We start from the raw sequence: 21,918 nt of genomic DNA, 5'->3' as shown, positions 1-21,918 counted from the left end.
AAGGCACATGTATTTAAAAAGTAATACTTCACAATAACTTTCTACATAGGTTCTTAACAAGTGCCCTTCAAAAATTAGCCCAAATTTATATTCACTTTAAAAAATTAAAATTCATTTTTCAACATCAGGAGGGATGAAAATTATATAAGAAATGCTGATTTAAGATGCATTTTTAAGTATCTTAGTTTTATTCCTATTAATAAAAATATAAATTCAACATTAAGTATAATAAAGATAATGGTTATTATTAAATTAAAAAGCTATTTTTCCATTTTATCATCCAAGTTAACAAAGGATATTTTCTTTTCACAACAGAAAAATGCATTTTAATTTCTTACATGGTTTTTTTTCTTTTATAAGAGGAGAAACTTTTTATTTTTATTTTTTAATTTTAATTTTAATTTTTTTTTAGGATTTTATTTATTTATTTGACAGAGAGACAGTGAGAGAGGGAACACAAGAAGTGGGGAGAGGGAGAAGCAGGCCTCCCGCGGAGCAGGGAGCCCGATGTGGGGCTCAATCCCAGAACCCTGGGATCATGACCTAAGCTGAAGGCAGGCACTTAACGACTGAGCCACTCAGGCGCCCCAGAGGAGAGACTTTAAAAAATTTTTTTTTACATTTATTTGTCAGAGAAAGAGAGAGAGAGCACAAGCAGGGAGACCAGCAGGCAGAGCAGGCAGAGGGAGAAGCAGGCTCCCCACTGAACAAGAAGCCCAATGAGGGACTCTATCCCAGGACCCTGGGATCATGACCTGAGCCGAAGACAAATGCTTAACCAACTGAGTCACCCAGGTATCCCTAGAAGAGGAGAAATTTAAGACATTTTATCAATTTCACTCTACCATGCATTCCAAAATACACAGAGTTCTTTTAAAAACACGGAAATGAAGAAACAATTAGAAAATTTGTATGAAAAAAAAATAAATTCTTAAGAGGTATGTTTTAATTTTTAAGTAATGTTTGCCTATTGTGTTGGCCTGTTAATAATGTGATATCAGCAAATAATATTTATAGCTTAAACACAGAAGTGTTGTAGATACATTGAAATTATTCACATTTCTTAATGAAATGAATCTAAACCATGATTTAGGTCATTGAATTGACTAGAGCGATACAACTATGAATTAAAGCAACCCTACTTCTACTGTATTCTGGCACACAATATACAACTTGGCATTGAAGTATCCATTAGAGCATTATAAGGGACTTTACATGCATTTTCATTTAGGAAAGCAGATTTGCTGACAGACCAGTAATTTGTGATATTTATGTATTCCTTCCTTCAACAAATATTTCCTGAGTGCTTACTTTTCACCAGATACTTTCTTATGCCTTGTTATGCAAATAAGATGAGGTCCCTGACCTCAACAAATAACCATAGAAATTAATGTAAAAATAAAACTGGCATATGGAACGAAGATACAAATGGTACCTGGAGAGCACACAACTGAGGATTTGATGTGACCTGGGGAATGGAGAAGGCTTTTCTGAGGCATAGAAGGGGAGGCTTGAGATATGATGGATGAGTAGGACTTAACTGGGTGAAGAAAAAAGCAAGAGAAACTGTATTAAGTGCAGAGGCCCAGTGGTATGCAAACAAGATTGAAAGGCCAGTGTAACTGGAGCTAGGAATAAGGGTTATTTCAAAGGCAATAGCCAAACCTTCAATGGTCTTAAAAGCCATATTAAGAACTTTTATCTTCATCCTAAAAACAATGAGAAGCCACTAAATTTTTTAAGCTGATGGGGGTGAGAAGTGAGAGGATAGGATCAGATGAGAAACATTCCTAAGAAATTTATCCTGATTATAGGTTTATGGATCCAAAAAAAAAACACCCAAAAAATAAACAAAAAGAAAGATGCTAAAATTATCATGACCTTGACTGAAAAGATAATATTTTGTCCTTTGCAATAGAAGAAAAAGAGGAAGTAAAGTACATTGATTTTACATTTTCTAAACCCAAACCAGCACTTCTCAAATTATTCCACTGATGTATCCATAATTGCTGAACGAAGTTTACTCATAACCCTGGAAGGTCTAGGAAACGCAGCTTGAAACAGCTTGCTGCAAGCCTAAAATTCCTGTTAAGCCTCTGGTCTCATCTTTAAAATCATGCCAATTTTGCTTTCTACACCATGAATTTAATATCCAGGTTTGTTTTAATGCAAAAACAATGTTTTACAATACTTAGCAAAAATCAACTCTTTGTCTTCTTTTGATCATTTAGCTCCCACAACCACAGAAATGTTCCATTTTGGGGAACACAAGCCCATGCTATGCATGAAAACTGTGAATTCACTCACTGAATGTTATTCAACACAATGATCCTGTAGTGAAGATTACATTTGCTTTTCTTTAGCCAGACACTAAACTATGACAAAATCTTAAAAAATAAAAAGCTTAGGCTACATTTTTTTTCAAATTACTTACTCTCCCTTCCCTCTCTTAAAGTACAGATGATCCATCCTTCTAGTACTCTTTATAGAAACTAATCCTTCATCTTTCACAATAAACCTTATGTGTTGAGGTGCTGTAGGGAAGTCACATAGAGAGCTAAAAGTCATTAAGAACAAATTTAAGTCCCACTCTGTTATACATGAAAAATGATAATTTATCATTGTTTTAAGAACAATAGCAATATTTAAGAGCCTATCTTCATTCTTCATATAAGAATTTGGATGAGTAAAATTCTAAATATCCAAAAACATAATGTTAATGATGTAATTAATCTTCAAAATAACTCACTTTAACATTATTTCCAAATTATTCCGGAGAAACAGATTTGAAACAGCTGTACTAATTCAATACACATTCTTTGTGGGCTTATTTTTGGCAGCCAAAGTTTTATAATGTGGTATTTATTTAAACTTAGGACATGATGAGAGTTTTATTGTCTTTGTGAAATGCAGATTTGTTCTTGTACTTTTGTGCCACCTACTCATGGCTCCTCCTTCATTTTCCCTCTACTGCCCACCTCTCTCCTTCAACCAGACAAACCTAGACACAACCGTTCTGGTTAATCACCCCATCTCAACTCCAAAGTCTCTTGCTGTGCCTTTACATTTAGACTACATCCATCTCAGAATATGCCTTAGTTAAATAAATCGCAGAAAAAGTTGCTAAAACCCCACCTTCTCCATGGATTCCTTCCTGACTGATTAAAAGCATCATCTTGTCTTTCCACTGGTGCTTGTACACATAATGCAAACATTTTTTAAATTTAGCAAATGTTCTAGTTGGCACCTGTCTGTTTTGGCTTAGGTTTCTCAACGTCACTGCCATCCCTTACAGAGACTAATTTCCCCAAAGCAGAGAATAATTTATTTAAAACAATCCATTAAAGCCCCTTCCATGTAGAAGTATGGAGTAAACAATCTCTAAGCACCAGAATGTATCTACATAAATAGACTCTTTTTTCCTAATCTGTACTAAATCATGAGTGTTACCTTAAGGAGTAAATGTTAATGACAGTATAAATAAAATGATATTTTCCTGTAAACTCTACATACAGAAAAGGTAAATTTCTTCTTTGTGTGAAATGACAAGTATTGAGTTTCAAAAAATGTCAAATCGAGAGTAGGTGATTGTTGGTGACTATCTAGTCATACTGCAATTGAGGAAAGCAACTAATTTTTCAAAAATGATAGGACTAGTTTGATCATGTAAGTTTAACATATTTTTTACAATGCATACTTCTCAAGTTTCTGCCAGAAAATTTTTCCTCTCTCTCTAAGACAGTTTAACTCAAAAATTTGACATTTTCCTTCATCTTAATAAAATAAATTTCAACCTCAGCTCTAGGTCCTATGAAGGGGGTAAAACTATTAGAGAGCACTGTGCCTGTCAAAATTTCTGTATCTTATCAGATACATTCTCCTCTGTAGCATTTAACTCTTATAATAAATAGACCTTATTTCATCACTGCATTTTCCTCTTTTGTAGGGTTGTATGCAAAGTGATGGCTTTATCTTTGTTTTTTGTACCTAAAATAATAATATTTCATTTTCTATCCTCAAGATGGCTGAGTCATCAGGACAGAAAGTAGAAGTCAGTGAATGGTTTTCAAAGAAAATGGTTTATAGTAAACAGAAAAGAGCAGTGCAGTTAATTGTTGGATGGTTTGAGAAAAGACTATCTTAAAAATTTAGATATTAGGACTCATACTATGAGTAGAAAGAGCTAAGTCACAGAGACCATAAGAGAAGACCAGCAAAGCAGGGCCTGTTGGTGACTCTGAAAACAATAATTCATTTTATTTCATCAGGGAAGGGATTAAAGATCACTGGAAAAAATGTCATGAAGGGAGTTAGCCACAGAAAATAACTTTATTTTAGTCATATGGATATTTTGGAGGAGTTTCAAAGTTGGAAAAACTGTGAGAAGAAAACTGGAATTATTGGGTGTGACACGGACAAGGAAAATTAATACTGAAATTAATAATAGGGGCCTGAAGTGTTCAGACATTTTTGCTATATTTCAGTGGGCAAAAAAGTAAACTCAAACAACTGTAGATTATGGAGTATTTCTATAGGCCCTGCAAGTGAATAGGTAAGAGCTGAGATATGATGTATTTTAGAGTAATACACTGAGCAAAAATCAGAAACCGTTATTGGCCTACTTTTCTACCTACAGCTTTCTCTAATAAAGGCTTTGCTTTTACTCTAAAAAGGTTTACATTTTATAATTTTGTCAAAACTTCCCTACAGCACCTGCAAATTGAATGCAATTTCCTACTGAAAAAAAAGGCTGTTTCAAATGCTAAATGATGTGTATTTGATTTTCTCAAAAAATATTTTTATAAAATTAATTTTGAAGTTCTATTATTTCCAAATAGCCTGAAGTACTATCAAGATATCTGGAATGTAACTGCTTATTTTACTGACTCATGAGGAGTCCATATATTTACTGGAACTAACATTGACACTGTGTCACATCAATTTTTTATTGTTAGAAGAAAATTCATTGAGTATTGGATTTTACAAGTAGTGGTGTTGGTGGTGAGAAAAAAATGCAAGTGTTTCCTTATATCTTTACTAATAATTAATACATAAATTTAAATTTGCCTCCCTCAAATACATTTTAGTAAAAAAGATCAAAATGAATTGCAATGTATAAATGGTCCTTCATAAACAATTTTGAATATATGTTAACAAAGCTTAATAATCTCATCAGCCCTTTTTTTTCCTTCATCTCCTTCTCTGCTGAATTTCTATACCACTTATATAAATTGTCTGGAAGCACAAATATATGGCCATGCTATTTTTATATGCTTAATGTCTCCTTTTCTGTTTAGTGAAGAGAAAAACACCCTAGAAAGAGCATAAAGCATGTACCTTACTAAACAGAGTTATAACTATTTATGATTGTGACTAGCTGAAAGCATATGCTATATACTTTAAATGTTAAGGATGATGAAACTGTCACATTAGGAGCATGCTTTGAAGAACTCCCACAATGTTGCAGTTGTTCAAAAGTCTTGTTCATTCTTTGTTACTGCCTTTATAACACTATACATTATACAACACCAAAGGAAGTTTGGCCATTCCAAAGCTACAGCCTCAATTAGTTGACTTTTAAACATTACTGCATCTGATGAAAGGGTGAGAAGTTTTTTTTTTTTTAATGTGTTTACTTGTAAAGTTTATTTGGGGAAAGGAGTAGGGAGGAAAAATTAATTAAGGTAACAGTATAATTACAAGTTGAGGAAATGTTCATTTCGTCCAACTGTTCTTTAAAATCTTGTTTTCTGTTACTATCTTAAATTAAATTTATATGAAGATTATAGAAATTTCAGCAGTAAGCAGTTTGGGATTTGAAATATCCAGATAATGACATCAGTTTTTCTCTTCTAATGTGTACAAAAATATACAAATTCTATCTTGGCTACTTGCTTGATCTTTTCAAATAGCTCTAACATGAATCACCAACAGGTATGAAAATAAGTTATTCAACTTACACGTAACAATCATTTAAAATCACAGCTAACAATGTTAGCTCAACTTCAAAGATGCTGCATTTTAGGCTGGAGAGATTTTTAAAGGGCTGGAAAGATTTTTAAAGGACTGCTATACTGGAAATCTAATAATGTGTGTCAGAATATATGTGTCATATGTTCTACTTGCTTCAGTAGACCTAAACTGTAGAGAAAGAAGAAACTGCAAGATTATACTGGGAGGGTGGAGGTGAAGAAGATGGAGTATGCATCACTCACTACAAGCATCATGGGAATTTGTGAAGGTAATCAGACTCCCATGGAGCCAAGAAAGCTTTCTGTTGAGTATTTCAGTAACAGACTCAAACCAAAGTAACCTTTTACGCAAATTCAAAGAAAGGGTTTTTTAATTAAGCATTCTTGCTTCTTGCGCACCGCCTGGCTCTTTCTTCCATGACTGAGAAACAGAGAAGACAGATGTTTGTTTCTGACAATCCAAAGGGGGGTGCGGGTTAGTGGGAATCTAGGAAAGCGTAATTTCAATAGCCAATATGAAGAGAAGAAACAGAAAAGATGAGCCACTGCAGGACTTTGTCTTAGTCATGGCACCCATGGCACCTTAGCACAACGCACCACACACAGGGGAGCAGTTGATAATTAATTCTACTTAATTCAATACACTCTCATGTGTACTGTGATTTGCAGTTACGAAGCACTTTTCACATATTAGAAAAGAAAAAAACTAATTAAATGAGAAATAAAGGGGCCAGTAAGGGAATAAAAGGAAAGCAAATGTATAAAGAAAAATCCGTAAGAATAAGCAAGAGGCCGAAAAGGTTCAGAAAAGGAGGAAACAAAATTGAGTTTCTCTCTGTCGCTCTTAATCACTTCCAATCACCCCACCTTTCGTTCTAAAGTACCTGGAGCTTAGAAAGTCTGCCTGCTAAGCAAGCCCCCAAAAGGGGCTCCCTCATCTCCGCAACACGCATTTTCACAAATGATAAGCCTTTGGCTCCTGACTAATCTACCTAGAGTTTGTGCCTAGGAATAACCACAAGCAAAGCTCTAACATCTCCCAAGTGTGGCCAGGAATCCTTTATTTCATCCCATCCATCCCTGTTGGCATTCCCCAAATCTTAGGAATCTTGGTGATGGGGGAGGCAGTGGTCATGGGGTGGGGGGAATCCTCTACAAGCCCCTTAACTCAGACAACAGAGGGAGATAGTGAGGCAGGAAAGCCCAGGGACTAAAGAAAAAGCCCACGTTTGAGACTAGGAGGGCGAGTGTCTACAACTGTGGTTATTAGAAATTGCCAGGGAAAAAAAGGGGCGAGCCTTCAAGATGGAAGAAATGAGGGGGCACTTGAATGCGCATCACCTTACACCTGGCGTCGAGCCCCCAATAAAAAACCATGAGATCCAAAGCCTCGACCAGCGAGAAGAGGAAGAGGCAAAGGACGTGGGGGGCGGGGGGGGGGGGGACAGGGGTTTGCGCAGGAGGGAGCCCGCAGATACCAGCGCGGCTGCTGTCCCAGGGGAAGCATGTTTTCCTCTCCCCCAAAGTAGCGCATCCCCCGAGCATCCTCAGCCCAAACTGGGGGAGTTCGCCCGATTCAAACCCGGGCAGCCGCGTCCTGACCCCATTATATGGGCTTAAAAGTTGTAGGGAGAGTTGGCGCTGGAAAAGGCACCTGGCAGGGGCGGCCACCGAGGGGGCGTTAGGTTTCCCAGGAACAAAGGGGCCCGGGAAGGAACGAGCAAAGGAGCAGGTCCCTGGGGGCTCCTCCCTGAGGGGAGAGACAAGGGTCGCCACGTCCTCCCGGCCTAGGGGCGCCGTGAGGAGCGGGGAGGGGGCGAGAGGTACTGGGATTCCGCGGCCCGCCTTCTAACCCTATCCGGTAGCGCCGGCAACACCCGCGCTCTCCGCGCCCCTCTCTAACTAGGGAGCCACCACTGAAGACAATAGGAGATCGGGATCCCGAGCCCCAGCCTGCCCCGGAGGACCTCCGCCTCCCCCGCAGCGCACCACGATCAGCCAGTGGAAGCCCCGATGGCGGGCTCGGCCGCAGTAGGCGCCCCTTCCCTCTTGCGCGCCAGTACCCCGGCGCCCCAGGACCGCCTCACCCTCTGCACAGCGGGCATTACCTTTCATCCAGTCCACTACTTGACTCGGAGACCATTTGCTCACGGGTTCCATGATCAGAGCCATGGACACGGGGTCGCTACCGCGCGGGGCGCGGAGATCAGAAACAAAACGAACTCGGTAGCCCGAGCCGCCCTCAGGTGGGGTCCCTTGCTGGCCGCTGCCTCGCTGGGCGGGTGGCGAGAAGACGGCTTTTGTGTGTCGGGTCTCGCGGCTGCAATGTCTCTTAGCAAACGGCGAACAGCAGCGGCGGGAGCGGCGACGGGGAGAGAAACGCTCTGGGGTCGCGGCTCTGTGCGGACTCTCTGCACGCTCTCCGCAGAGGCTGCTACTGCAGCTGTTGCTCCGCCGCTCCGCTCCGGTCTCCGTCCCTCCAGGGCTTCAGTTCACGGCTTGCACTGCCGAGGGTCGAGGAGCTGAGAAAAGAAGCCGCCGCCGCAAGCCCGCAACCAACTTGCCCGCTCGCCTCGCGCGCGGGAGTGAAGCTCGGGGCACCACAAGCTGCCCGGCGGAAATGACGAGGGGCCTCCTGCCACCCAAAATATCTCTCCGCAGCCCTCGGGTGCGGGGCGCGCGCGCCACAAGCCCCCCGCCCGCTCGCCGCCGCGCGGTCCCGCCCCCGGGGCCGACGGCAGGCGCGCGAGGCGCGTGCGCGCTCCGGCACGAGGCCCGAGCCCGGGGTCTGCCTGTCAGTCAGGCAGGTGCGAGTGGCTCACAGATTCGCGTTCCCGCCCGGCGAGCCGCCCCGGGATAGAGGCGCGCTAGGAGCGCGTGCGCAGCGGTGTCGGCGCGAGTCCCTGCCCCAGGGTCAGTCAGTCAGTTGCCGGCGGCTCGGTGGGGCCTCTGAGCGGACGTGGCGGCTGCGGGACGGGCCGCCCACCAGTTGAACGCTGAATGCTCAGGCGGCTGAGGAGGTACCTATGGCCCCGCCGTCAAGGGGAGGGGGACACCGCCGAGCGCGGGGGTTACAGCGAGAGCCCGGGCTTTCCTCGCTCACGCCCTCCCTGCGGCTGAGTGGGCTTCCGAGGTGATTCCCGAGCCCCGTGCACGCCTGCGGAGACGGGGGCGTGGAATGCCGCGGACGAGAACCGGCTCCGCCAGCCAGAAACGCAGCGATGACGAGGCAGGAGGGCCCGTGCTGTCGGACCGCCCCTGGTGGTGCCCCGGGCCTGGGAAGTCAGGCGTGGAGCCTGGAACCTGCAAGGGCTGGTCGTGGTGATACCGAGACAGGTTCGGCCCCACGTGCCTTTTGAAGGGCTCAGTGTCGGGTTTTCGGCCAACTCCTTCAAAGCCGAGAGTGTCCAGTACCTATTTTAGGGGATGTCCTTTTGTTTTCAGATAATCTTATATAAGAACTGAGGGGTAACACTGGGATTTAAAATGAGTGATAAATTGTAAACATGATTCTTCAAAACTCAGGTTCTTCAGAAATCTTACAAAGGCTACTATGCAACCCTTAGTAAAAGACAGTTTGCCTAATGAGGCTTCACTTTAAATGACAAATAATCCTAGAAAGTATAGATGCAAACTCTCTACCACCATTAAAGATGTTTTCTCTTTGTCATTCTTAAATAGCCCCGTTGAGTAAAAGAGAAACTCTTTTTATTTCTGTAACCATTTCAATAATGTCAATTGGTTTTTTTTTTTTTTTTTTTTTTAAAGATTTTATCTATTTATTTGACAGAGACACAGCGAGAGAGGGATCACAAGCAGGGGGAGAGGCAGAGGGAGAAGCAGGCTTCCCGCTAAGCGGGGAGCCCGATGCGGGGCTCGATCCCAGGACCCCGGGATCATGACCTGAGCCGAAGGCAGACGCTTAATGACTGAGCCACCCAGGTGCCCCAATGTCAATTGGTTTTGCCAGTTCCTGCAGTGACCCATTTTCTCTAGTTCTATCGCATGAGCTGCAGAACCGCCACTTTTCTCAACTGACTTAAGTTGACATCCATCCCCCACCACACCTAAAAAGAACTAAAACCACAGTAGTTAAAATATTTTGATGTTTTCAGGCTAGTGATACAAACCAAGTAAAACTTAAGATGGCCCGTGTGTACGCTTGTTTATTTTTCTAATCCAAACTTAAAAGTACACGGGAAGAAATTTAGATTATTTAGACAAGTCTAGGTTCAGAGGGTACCGGTATAGCACCTTTCATTCACAATCCAGATCATGGTTGTTATTTACAGTTATTTTTAGATAATCAGGTGTGAAAGGCATTTTGGAGTGCTTACATTCCAATGGAGTTTCAGAACATTGCATCAGTTTTTTTTTCTAGAAAAGATAATTTTTAGCATCAGTAATTTATAGAGTAGCTTTATGTTCAGAAATGGGAGTGAATGCAAATCCATTGTGAATCATTAGAGGTTACAGTCATAGGGAGATGTTAAAAGTAACTTTATCAAAATAATACTGCTAATAACAATGAACATTTATTGAGCAATATGCTAAGTATGTTACATACATTTTATCCTCAAAACAGCTCTGTCATTAGCCACATTTTACAGATGAGAAAACCTTGGCTATCACATTCACTTCCTATTCCCAGAGCCTATTACACATTGTTCAATAAATGTTGAAAAAACTAACAAATAAGGCTTAAAGAGGGTAAGTAATTTGAGGTCATGATGCATGATTGTAATACCAAGTTAAGGTGATTTCAGAATATGAGCTTTGAAGAATAGTAAGATTTATATCTGTATTGTAAAATTAACAGTACTTTGGAAGGGGAAGGTCCATTGAAGGTTAACTTAGTATGTCTCATCAGAAAGTTAACTACAAAGGAGTCTGACAGTCACCATAAGTGTTTGACCAGCAACTGTGAGAATGTAGGAAGTGACCAAATTTGGCTGAAACACCAAACTGCATATTCTGACTGGGCTTGCATGACAAGCAACCAGACTATATATTGCAAGCAAGTTTAGAGGGAGATATTGTTTGCATAATGAATAAAATATCAATCAAAACAAATGCCAAAGATCAGGCTACAGTAAAATTAAAAAGATACACATTTCATGAAAAGGTTGGTTCCAAAAAAGATGAAGGAAAAAGATCCCAGGGAGAGAGGATTTTAAGGAAGACCCTACATCAGAACTAAGTTGTACATATTCTCCTATTTATGTTACAGTAAGGAATTTATTTAGTCTAATCACCTGAGATAACTAAAATAATTCTAAGAGCTAAGAATGACTGAGCCAAAATGTTGGTGTGAACTTGTACTATCTTACAGAGTTCACCAAGGCCTTAGGTATTTGACCTAAGTTCTCCTCTTTGAGGTTTCCCCTACAAAACATACAAAAAAATAAAAAATTTGCCTTTGATTTTGACAATGTAATAGGCATTCATTATTTCATTTAATTAGTTCAGAGCATAACTGGCTGTTCACTCAAATATCCTTAATAGAGAGAGAAGAAAAAGGATTAAATCATCTTTGCCTTCTCCCTTTTATTCTTAACTCCAAATGACTCAGCTAAATCTTTCCTGCACTTTTCTTTCCAAATAAACTAGCTTTTATATTCTTCTGCCTATTGTTCAAAATGTTAATGTCTTGCCCCATGTTTGTAAGTATAATATAACGTGATTACATACAAACTGTGGGAGCCTAACTTTGCCTTCTCTTAATGCACAACACAATCCCAAAGATTAGGGGAAAAGGTATGTTGTCATAAAATATACATCAAAACATAATGCACTAAATGATAAATCATACATACTTCAACAGCCTAGATATAAAAGCCAAACTGATTCTTTGGAAACAAACTTGGATTCTTTTTGGAAGCAGGCAGAGGGTAAATACTAAGTTAATTAAGTTAATTGGAGACCTAAAACTTGTGAGTTGTTTGCAACCATATCCAAACAGATCATTTTAAATGATCTTTTAATCCAATTGTTATAGTTTTGCCTTTTTATTCTTCTCCCTCTAGATTTCAATAAAAAATTAAAATCTCTTAACCAAAATATTTTCAGTTAAAATTTTATAGTATATGTAATGAGTCTAAGTACTTGAGATGTAGAATTTACAAAGGTCCTCTGACTGGAATCTAGGTGATTAATGGTTCTGACTCTTAGGGTTTGAGTCAGATAGGGAGGAAGACTTCCCCTGGAAAGATCTTCAAGTCTTTGTCTCTTTAGGGCCATAGACAGGAGTAAATAATGTGAATGTTTCTTCTGGAGCTATAAGCTGAATATCTCTAACCTCCACATTTTCTAACCTGGGTTATTTTATAGGGGCCTTAATCGTCACCTCCCATTTCTTTTTACTAAGAAGCTAGCTCTGAGTCAGACCTCATACTGCCATGCCAGACATATTTTAATGTTTTTAGTTATTTAACATTTAGACAAAATGTCTTGGAGAGCCCTTTCTGGTGATTTTCCCAGTTTGCTTAGATTGTGTTTTTGCTATAGCTGTCTGTTTAATTTTTAGATTTCTTTTTTAATGAGTAATATTTTATCATAAATTACTTTTTTCTCTTATCTTTCATTTTTGAACAATGAGTGAGAAGTGACAACACAGAACAGGTATGAGGGTAGTCCATGTTCTAAACTACAGGAAAGGATAGGGGCCCTCTTTTTTTTCACTTAGTTTTCCCCAGACCTTTAACTGTAATTTCAAAAGCAGGTGTTCTATGCTGGCACAAGTTGTATACCTTGATCAGAAAAATTAGCTAGGCAATTCTGATAAGACTGGTAGTGATAAAACAAAATACAAGTTATTCTCAAGAACAGTGTATGAAACTTGCTCCAAAAAAGGCTCAGCAAAATTTCTGGAGCAATGTTTTCTTTTCTTTTTTTTTTTGCAGTGCAATTCAACTAACAGCTATGAGTAAAGAACCAAAGCCTCTGATATGACTAACCACCAGATAACAAATCTATCCATGCCTCCAATAGTCAGAGAATCAAGTAGGAAGAGACCTTTAAACGTAAATGGGGCCATAAGCATGCTGCTCTGGGCCAAACCTCCCTTTAGATTATCAGGGAGAAGCACCCAGAGACTACAGTAAAATTAGTAGAATTCTTTCTTTGCTGTTCTGCCTCTAGGGTAAACTGTATTAAATCAAACCATGTCCTTTGCAGACCAAGATTCATAGCAATCATCTCTGGGTAAAGAGAAAATGGCTTGAGTTGAGGTTATCCCAATAGGGTTTTTTAAGGACTCTTTCCAGGTTTTCCCTGCTGTACTAATCATAGTCTAATAAAAATCCCAGATCCCACCTAGATTAGGAAACCTAGGTTTTTTTGTTTTTTTGTTTTTTTAAAACACATTAAGCCCTAGCCCATCAGGGAAGTTTCTGGTGCACTTTGGAGCCATTAATTAAGAGCATATAAAAGTATTCAACAAAAATTTTTTGAACACTATCAATATGCTGGCCTAAGTTGTATCCTTTGATCAGAAAAATTAGTTTGATTTTGTGGATGCAAAGATAACCCAAGATTCTCATAGACTGGTAGGGGGAGCAGAAACATTCACTGTTAATTTAATAAGATAATGTGATAAGTGCAATGATAGATGTGCCCAGTACTCTGTGCAGAGGAGTACCTAATTACTGAGGGGAAGACTATTTGGAAGAGGTAATGACTCTTGTAGGTCTTAAAGTATGGCAGCCAAACAAATGCAGGAAAGACCTTATAGGCAGGACAGTGTGCACAAAGTTACAGAGCACTATGTAGAGGTACCTGGAAGGCTAAATTTGAAAAGCAAAGCAAGAGGGGACAGTAGATAGAGTGGGAGGGGTAGACAATAACCAGATCAGGGGGAAAAACTCAAACTAAAATATAACTTAAAAAGATAGAACCATCTAAGAATTTTCAGGAATGAACTGCTCATATTTATATATTTATGTTTTATATTGACTGGAAGCCATGGAGAGCATAGATATGAGAGGAACAATATGGGGGGTTCAATTTGGAGGATGTGGCAATAGACTAGTGAATAGATGTCTTGGGACAGAAATAGAATAGTAGAGGTGCAGATGGAGAGAAGGGGCTGGATTCAATAAATATTCAGGGCTTGGTGATTGATTAGAAATAAGAGGTTAGGAAAAGAGCAATATCAAAAATGACTCCCAAGATTCTAGCTTGGGTGACTGAATAAATTGTTTCTTCTCCACCTAAAATAAAATAGAAGCAGCAGATTTGGGAGGCAGAAGTAATCTGAAATATTAGTTCTTTATTGGCCATTCTAAACATGAGAGGCCTGTGGACAGCCAAGAAGGGATTTCCAGTAGACAGTTTCTGCATTCACATATACAATTGTGAAACTCAGTTTGAACTGAAGAGAAAGATTTGAAAGTCACTACTAAAACAACGTAAATGAGATAGGGAGAGTATGAGATGCCCATGAAGGAGGCCCACAGAAGAAAAAGAGAAAATCAGTGAATTATGAGAAGAAGCAAGAGAATGCAGTGATATGATAGGCCAGTGAGAAAAGAATTTCAAGTAGAAAGGCATGGAAAACTGTGGGAAGCACAAAAATGATGTCCCAATAAGAACTGAGAAGAATCTGCTGGTTTTGTGAGTTTGGATATCCTTAATGGCCTTATTAAGATCTGTGAAAGAACTGGATGTCAGAATGGTGGGGCTTGATATATAGGGCATTAACTTTTTCATGAGTCAATTTTTCTTCTTCCTCCTAGCCCACCTATGTGTGTATCTTATTCAGATGGCTCTACAATGAATGGTTATGTTTCTCCAATTTGCCACCATCACTTGCATTACTCTTTCTGATGAAATTCTGGACACTAATGATGATCCCTACTCTTATGTGATTATATTTTTGCCACTTACAGAATGACAGCACCTTTTAAACTAGGCTAGCTTTGAAATCCTTCTCTCATGAGATTGTAGAACAGTTTTGCCATGGCATTCTGGTGATTTTGCACATCTCTACATAGGCCATGTAGACAAGACTCAACCTCAATATAACAGATGTCTTGGCAGAATGCCCATGATCTTCCCTGGAACATGGCAACACAGTCTTGTGAGGAGCTATCCCAAGTCCATTTCTCATTTGCCACCCTAGTTCCAGTGAGGCCTCAGCTTCAGGTACAGCTTCAGACTAAAGAACTGTTCAGCTGTAGTTTAGAGTTTGCTCCTTGATGACAGAGCAGCCCACCATTGGTATCATCTATCATTTGACCTGTCCGGTTTGGTATCATCCTGGGACTAGCGGCATGTGGAGTTGAGACCATGCTGATCTTGCATTGCTGTCTGTGTAAATAATAAATTATCTAAATCCATTTGGGGTTGTTTTCAACTACATCTATAGAAGTGTGATAAGCCATCCTAGCAGCTGCCACCATGCTGCTGCTTAGGTACTACTTGACCACTTGGCACAGATCTGATCTAGGAAGTCCATAAATACTCACTCTGCTGAACGTCTGCCTGAATAAACTAGGCCAGTTCAGCCCTGGCCTAGTAAAGCAGCAGCAGCAGCAGCAGCACCCCAATTTCAAATTGGAAGAGATTGCATTTCCCTAATTATTTGGGCTCCCTAAGTTAACCCCATAGTTAATAAAACTCTGTATTAATGTTACAGGATAGAAACAAAACCCTGATCTCTAAATCCTTTCTTCTGAGCTTTGACATTATTTTTTTTTTTACAAAACACCTAGATTTTAGGGAATTCCTTCATATGTTAGGTTCATTTTTCTCTGAACATTTGGCAGTCTTACTTGCTAGTGGCAAATGTGAACTGGCAAAATTGGTGCTGGATAAGTTCAGAAGTCCTCTTTGTAGGTTAACTGGTACATCCCTATAGATCATATTTTTTAAATGTAAAAAGTGTTTAAGGTAGAAGACAAATTGTTTAATCCTTGGTTAATAACTGACAGACTACAGACAAAGATGGGGAGTAGGAAAGGAAGATTGCTTTCTTTCTCCATAGATTTTGTCTTTTTTTCTGAAATGGGTTTTGTTTACTTCTAGGAAAATTGGCATATTAAGCATGCTCATACCAAGTGGAACAAATCACTTATTTTCACTGACCAGGAACTGTATCCAGAAAGAGAGAAAGGCATGTAAGTTTGTCACTATTTTTGACATTTTCTTCATTTTGAAAGGAAATTTGGTAATTTTGGTGATCTAGGTGATCTAAGGAGTAAAAATATTTTGGTTTCTTTAGTTTTTCTTCAGCACTGTTTCAAATACTTTGTAGCACAATGCACGCTATCATTTATTGATTTTTCAAAAAGAGTATCTACTCCTTATATGTACCCTGTGCTAAGCAGTATTACAAAAATGAGTAAAACATGATTGCTGTCTTCAAATCCTATAAACCAAAGCATATCAATAGATATTTTTTTATATAATGTAGCTAGCTAAATGACAGAGACATACAAAAGTATTTTGGGTATATTCCACAATATGGAAATATGAATGTATACCAAATGAATAAATAAAGAAACATCTTTCTAGATTATAAGATGGCAATGTAATATACTATTGTATATTGTATAATGGGCTAAGCCCCATGGATAAACTAGTGAATATAATGGATATGGCTCCTGACTCTATAGAGTTACAACATAGTGGGAAATGTACACTATACTAGTAAACAAACAAAATATGTAAATATATATAAATGCATAAATGCAAATAATCAAAAGTACTGATATGAAATGTACAAGGTGTATTGATAGAGAATTGTTGGGGTGGGGGAGAGAGGAAATTCCTTAAGGTGATCAGAGAAGACTTCTCTGACTAGGTGACTTTTAGACACGATCTTGAGATAGAAGAATATAAGCTGGGGCGCGTGGGTGGCTCAGTAGGTTGAGCATCTGACTCTTGATTTCGGCTCAGGTCAATATCTCAGAGTCATGAGATCGAGCCCTGCATGGGGCTCTGCACTGAGCACAGAGTCTGCTGGAGGTTCTCTCCTTCTCACTCCGCCCACTCGAGCTCTTGCCCTCTCTCAAATAAATAAATAAATAAATAAATAAAATCTTTATTTTGGAAAAAAAAGAAGAATACAAGCAGGCAAAGACCAGAAATAGCTCATTCAAAGGAGAAGTAAAATCATGTGTGAAGTCCCTGTGGCAGTAAAGAATTTGAGGTGGTTGAGAAACAGAAAGGAAATCAGTATGGCTGAAACATAGTGAATGGGCAAAGGCATAAAAGACGCTAGAGAAATAGGATGGAGTTGGAGAACACAGGATCTTATAAGTCTATGGGGTAACTAGCTTGGAGTGTAGTGAACAGCCATTAAGACTTGTAAGGAGGCCAGAAACATGATCTGATACATATTTATAAATTAAGGAGGGGGACTTCTTTTTCCAGAAAGATCAAATAGTGGTACCTTTCCTTATTCCTCCCACTAAATAAAACTAAAAACCCTGGACATTATATATAAAACCAACATAAGAAGACTTTGAAAGAAAAAGAAGAAAGCAAACCAGCATGAGAACTCAGACCCAAGGAATGACATGCTGGTGAGTTCTCTGGGTTTTTAATTTTTTGCTCATGTATCACAGAGCTGAAGAAGCCAGCACCCTGGAAACATGAAAGGCACAAACAAAAAGGTCCCGAGAAGAGCCTGCTCTTTAAGTGATCAGGAAAGAGACAGGCTAGCAAGGTAGAAAACACTGAGATAATAACCACTCTGCTCTAGCCAAATACTGCAGAAAAAACTGTGACCCCTCCCCCACCTATGCCAGCAAAGGCAAAGTAGGGAGCTAAGACTTCTACTTTGTTAGGCTGTAGCAGAGCATTCCAATATCCCTCCAGTGGTGGTGTCAGAGAAGGCCAAGTGGGAACTGAGGCACTCATCCTTGCCAGGCAGTAATGAACACCCCCCTTTTTCCATTGTCAGTGGAGCCTGGATTGCTACCCCCACCCAGCAGTAACAGAGTGTCCCCCTTCCTGCTGGAGTGATGTCAGAGAAGTCCTTGTGGAGAGTCAAAAGAGTTTGTTCACTATCCAATAATAATGAGAATACCTCCTACTTCATTATGTCAGCAGAGACCAAATAGTGTGCTTAAGTAATGAAATAACTCCTAGCCTTCCCAGCCTCGTAGGTATTAGTAGAAGCCTGCAGGAAGATTAGAATTCCAACCATGGCCCAGCAGTAATGAGAAGCCCCACTCTAATGTGTCAATCAAGACTGAGTAGGGGTCCTGGACAGAAAGAAGCCAGCACCCCAGCTTCCTCTGAGTGAGCAGTGTCACAACTAAAAGAGAAGGTTTATGTAAGATCCAGAGACTCATAACATAATACACAAAATGTTCAGATTTCAAATGAAATTCATTTCTCATACCAAAAACCAGGAAGATAACAAACTGAATAAAAAAAGACAGTAGAAGCCAACAACAAGATGATAGAAATGTTAGAATTATCTGATGAAGATTTTAAAGCAGCTATCCTAAAAATGCTTCAATGAATAATTTTAAAACACACTTGAAACATATGCAAAAATATGAGAAAATGTCAGCAAAGAAATAGAAGACATAAAGAAACAAATGAAATTTAAAAACTGAAAAATATAATAAAAAATGTAGAAATGAAGTAGCAGAATGGAGGGAACTGAGGAAGGAATCAGGGAACTGGAAGATAGAATAATAGAAATTACTAAATTTGAACAACAAAGAGGAAATAGATTAAAAAAAAACAGAGCCTCAGGGACCTGTGGTACAAAAATAATAGATCCCTCATTCATGTCATTGGAGTTCTGTAGGAGAGGGGGAAAGAGGGCAGGGTTGAAAAAGGACTCAAAGAAATGATGGCTAAAAACTTTCCAAATATAGCAAAAAACATACACCTTTAAATTCAAGAGGCTGAATGAATTCCAAACAGGATAACCAAACAAATCCACACTAAGACATGCTATGGTCAAATTCTTGAAAACTAAAGGCAAAGGAAAAGAAATCAGCCAGACAGAAGCAACACCTTACCCACAGGGGAAAAATAATTTGATAGATGATTTCTTATCAGAAACCAGAGTCCAGAAGGATGTCAGCAAAATGGCTACCTGGAAACTCCAAGTTCTTGTTCCCCCACAGAAATATTAATAAACAATAGCAGCAACAACAACAAAAACCCCAGAAAGTCACGTGCAAGAAAATGAATATGGATCCTTACCTTATACTATATATGAAAACTAACACAAAATGGATCAAAGACATAGATGTAAGAGCTACAACTATAAAACTCTTAGAAGAAAATGCTGTAGACACTCTCCATGACATTGAATTTGGCAATGATTTCTTATGTATGACAACAAAAGCACAGGCAATGAAAGAAAAAAATAGATAAAAACTTTTATGCGTTAAAGAACATTATAAAAAAAGTAAGAAGACAACCTACAGAATGGGAGAAAATGTTTACAAATCATATATCTGATCAGGAATTAATATCCAGGGGTGCCTGGCTGGCTCAGCTCATAGAGCATGTGGCTCTTGATCTTAGGGTTGTGAGTTCGAGCCCCACGTTGGGCATGGAGATTACTTAAAAATAAAATCTTAAAAAAAAAGGAATTAATATACAGAATATAAAAAAGAACTCCTACAAGTTAAAAATAAAAAAAAATAAGTCTATCTAAATAAATGGGCAAAGGACTTGAATACACATTTCTCCCAAGAAGATAAACAAATGGCCAAAAAGCAAATGAAAAAATGCTCACCATCACTAATCATTAAGGGAGTGCACATGAAAACCACAATGGGATACCACTTCACACTCAGTAGGTAGGCGGCTATGAAAAAAAAGAATTGATGAGGATGTGGAAAAATTAAAATTCTTGTGCATTGCTAATGGGAATATGAAATGGTACAGCCATTGTGGAAAATGGTCTGGTAGTTCCTCAAAATATTAAAAATAGAATTATCATAGGATTTGGCAGTTCTAGTATATACCCCAAAAAATTGAAAGCAGAGACTCAATCAGATACTTCTATACCAATATTCACAGCAAAGTTATTCACAATAGTCAAAAGGTAGAAACAACCCAAATGTTCATCAACAGATGGATATATAAACAAAATATGGCATATATATACAATGGAATGTTATTCAGCCTTAAAAAAAGATTTGGAGTTCTGATACATGCTACAACATGGATGAACCTTGAAAACACTATGCTAAGTGAAATAAGCCAGATACAAAAGGACTGCTATTATGATGCCACCTATATGAGGTACCTAGAATAGGCAAATTCATAGAGACAGAAAGCAGAATAGTGTTTACTAGGTGCTGGGGGAGGGAAGTATGGGGGTTGATTTTCTAATGGATAAGTTTGAGAAATGTTTAGTGGTGATAGTTGTACAACATTGTGAATGTACTTAATGCCCCTGCCACTGAATTTAACACTTAAAATGGTTAAAGTGGTAAGTTTTGTTATGTCTATTTTATCACAATAAAAAATATTTATAAAAGGTACAAAAATGGAGGAAATGTAGAGTCCAGAAAGAAGTGTTACAACATTTTTCAAATGCTAAAAGGGCTGTCAACCCAGAATTCAGAATTCTGTATTCAGCAAAAATATCCTTGAAGAATGAAGGATAAATGAACATATCTTCAGATGAAAGAAAACTAAGAACTTTTGCCAGCAGATCTACCCTAAAAGAATGGCTAAAGGAAGTTCTCTAAACAGAAAGGAAATGATAAAAGAAAACATCCAGAAGGAAGCAAGAACATGGTAAGCAAAAATATGGGTAAATACAATATAAACTTGCCTTTTCCTTTTGAGTTTTCTAAATTATGGCTGATGTTTGAAGCAAAAATTATAACATTGTCTGATACAATTCTCAATGTAGGTAGAGGATATATATAAGATTATTATAGTATAAGTGGAGGAGAGTAAAGTCATACAAAGAGAGGTAAGGTTTCAAAACTTCAGTTTAAATGGTAAAATGATGAAACCAGTAGTCTGTAATAAGTTATGTATATATAATATAGTACCTAGAGCAAGCACTAAAAAGCTATACAAGATATACACTCAAAAACACTATTGATAATATGAGTTTCTAAAATATAAGTAACCCACAGGAAAACAGGAAAAAGAAAACATGAAAACAGAACAAACAGAAAACAAAACTAAAATGGCAGACTTAAGCTCCAATATCATAATTACCTTAGATATAAATGGTCTAAGCACACCAATGAGAAGATTTGCAGAGTGAATTAAAAAACATAACCCAACTATATGCTGTCTACCAGAAACTCCAAACATAGCAATACAGGCAGGTTGAAAAGTAAAAGCACGGAAAAAGATATATTCAGCAAATATTAATGAAAAAACCCGCAGAAGTGGCTGTTATTAATCTTGGATCAAGTAGATTTCAAGGAGGGAAGAAAACTAAAGGAGAAAAGTGGAAGTGCTGGTATATTCATCTTACATGGGAAAGAGTCATGGGATACTTTATGGAGTTGATGGAAAAGAAAATAAACATCTATATATCTTCCTTAAAGTTACAATGGTAAGCTATACAGGAGCTGAAAATAATCATATTGGGAGGAATGAATGAACAGTCGAGGTACGCTATAAATTAGTTAAATCCTGTTCTGTTGTGTCAGAAAGTCCATGGATAATGTCCTAAATTAGCGAATTTATTAATAGTGACAATCAGCTTAAATGACTTAAAATGGGAGTACATAAGAGAGGGGCAAAAGACTATGGTTTTCTCATTTAAATCCTTCTATACTACTTGATTATTAAATCTTGTGCATGTATTACTTTAACAAACATTTAAAAAATATTTTAAATAAAACCAGAAGTCTCTGCTGTGACTGACTAGAGCATAAAGACTGAAATTCCTTGCACGGTGTTTGAAATAATTTACAGCCTGACCCCAATCTAGTTTTACCTCTCTATTTCTGGACATTTCCTAAAACACTTTGTTTTAGCCGCATCAAAA

General features: G+C 38.7%; 1 protein-coding gene and 1 long non-coding RNA gene across 6 annotated transcripts in view; one reads left to right on the top strand and one right to left on the bottom strand.

Annotated features, from left to right (window-relative positions):
* The window catches only part of CNKSR2 (connector enhancer of kinase suppressor of Ras 2), a 277,726-nt gene extending 269,116 nt beyond the window's left edge, over positions 1–8,610 (bottom strand). The window contains exon 1 of one of the 5 annotated variants that reach the window (XM_032389505.1): positions 8,081–8,610. In XM_032389505.1, the coding sequence (XP_032245396.1) occupies positions 8,081–8,144 (64 nt within the window). In that variant the 5' untranslated portion in view covers positions 8,145–8,610. The remainder of the gene's footprint in view (positions 1–8,080) is intronic. The other 4 variants (XM_032389507.1, XM_032389504.1, XM_032389506.1 and 1 more) reach the window with 4 other exon arrangements.
* A 293-nt stretch (positions 8,611–8,903) lies between these two features.
* Positions 8,904–21,918, top strand: part of LOC116622815 — a 393,174-nt gene continuing 380,159 nt past the window's right edge. The window contains exons 1-2 of the long non-coding RNA XR_004297624.1: positions 8,904–8,992; positions 15,999–16,090. This is a non-coding gene — a long non-coding RNA (uncharacterized LOC116622815). The remainder of the gene's footprint in view (positions 8,993–15,998; positions 16,091–21,918) is intronic.

Source organism: Phoca vitulina, unplaced genomic scaffold, assembly GCF_004348235.1.
Source record: "Phoca vitulina isolate PV1807 unplaced genomic scaffold, GSC_HSeal_1.0 scaffold55, whole genome shotgun sequence".
Classification (NCBI taxonomy): domain Eukaryota; kingdom Metazoa; phylum Chordata; class Mammalia; order Carnivora; family Phocidae; genus Phoca; species Phoca vitulina.
The sequence above is the reverse complement of the archived record's forward strand: the minus strand, read 5'-3'. Positions and strand labels throughout refer to the sequence as shown.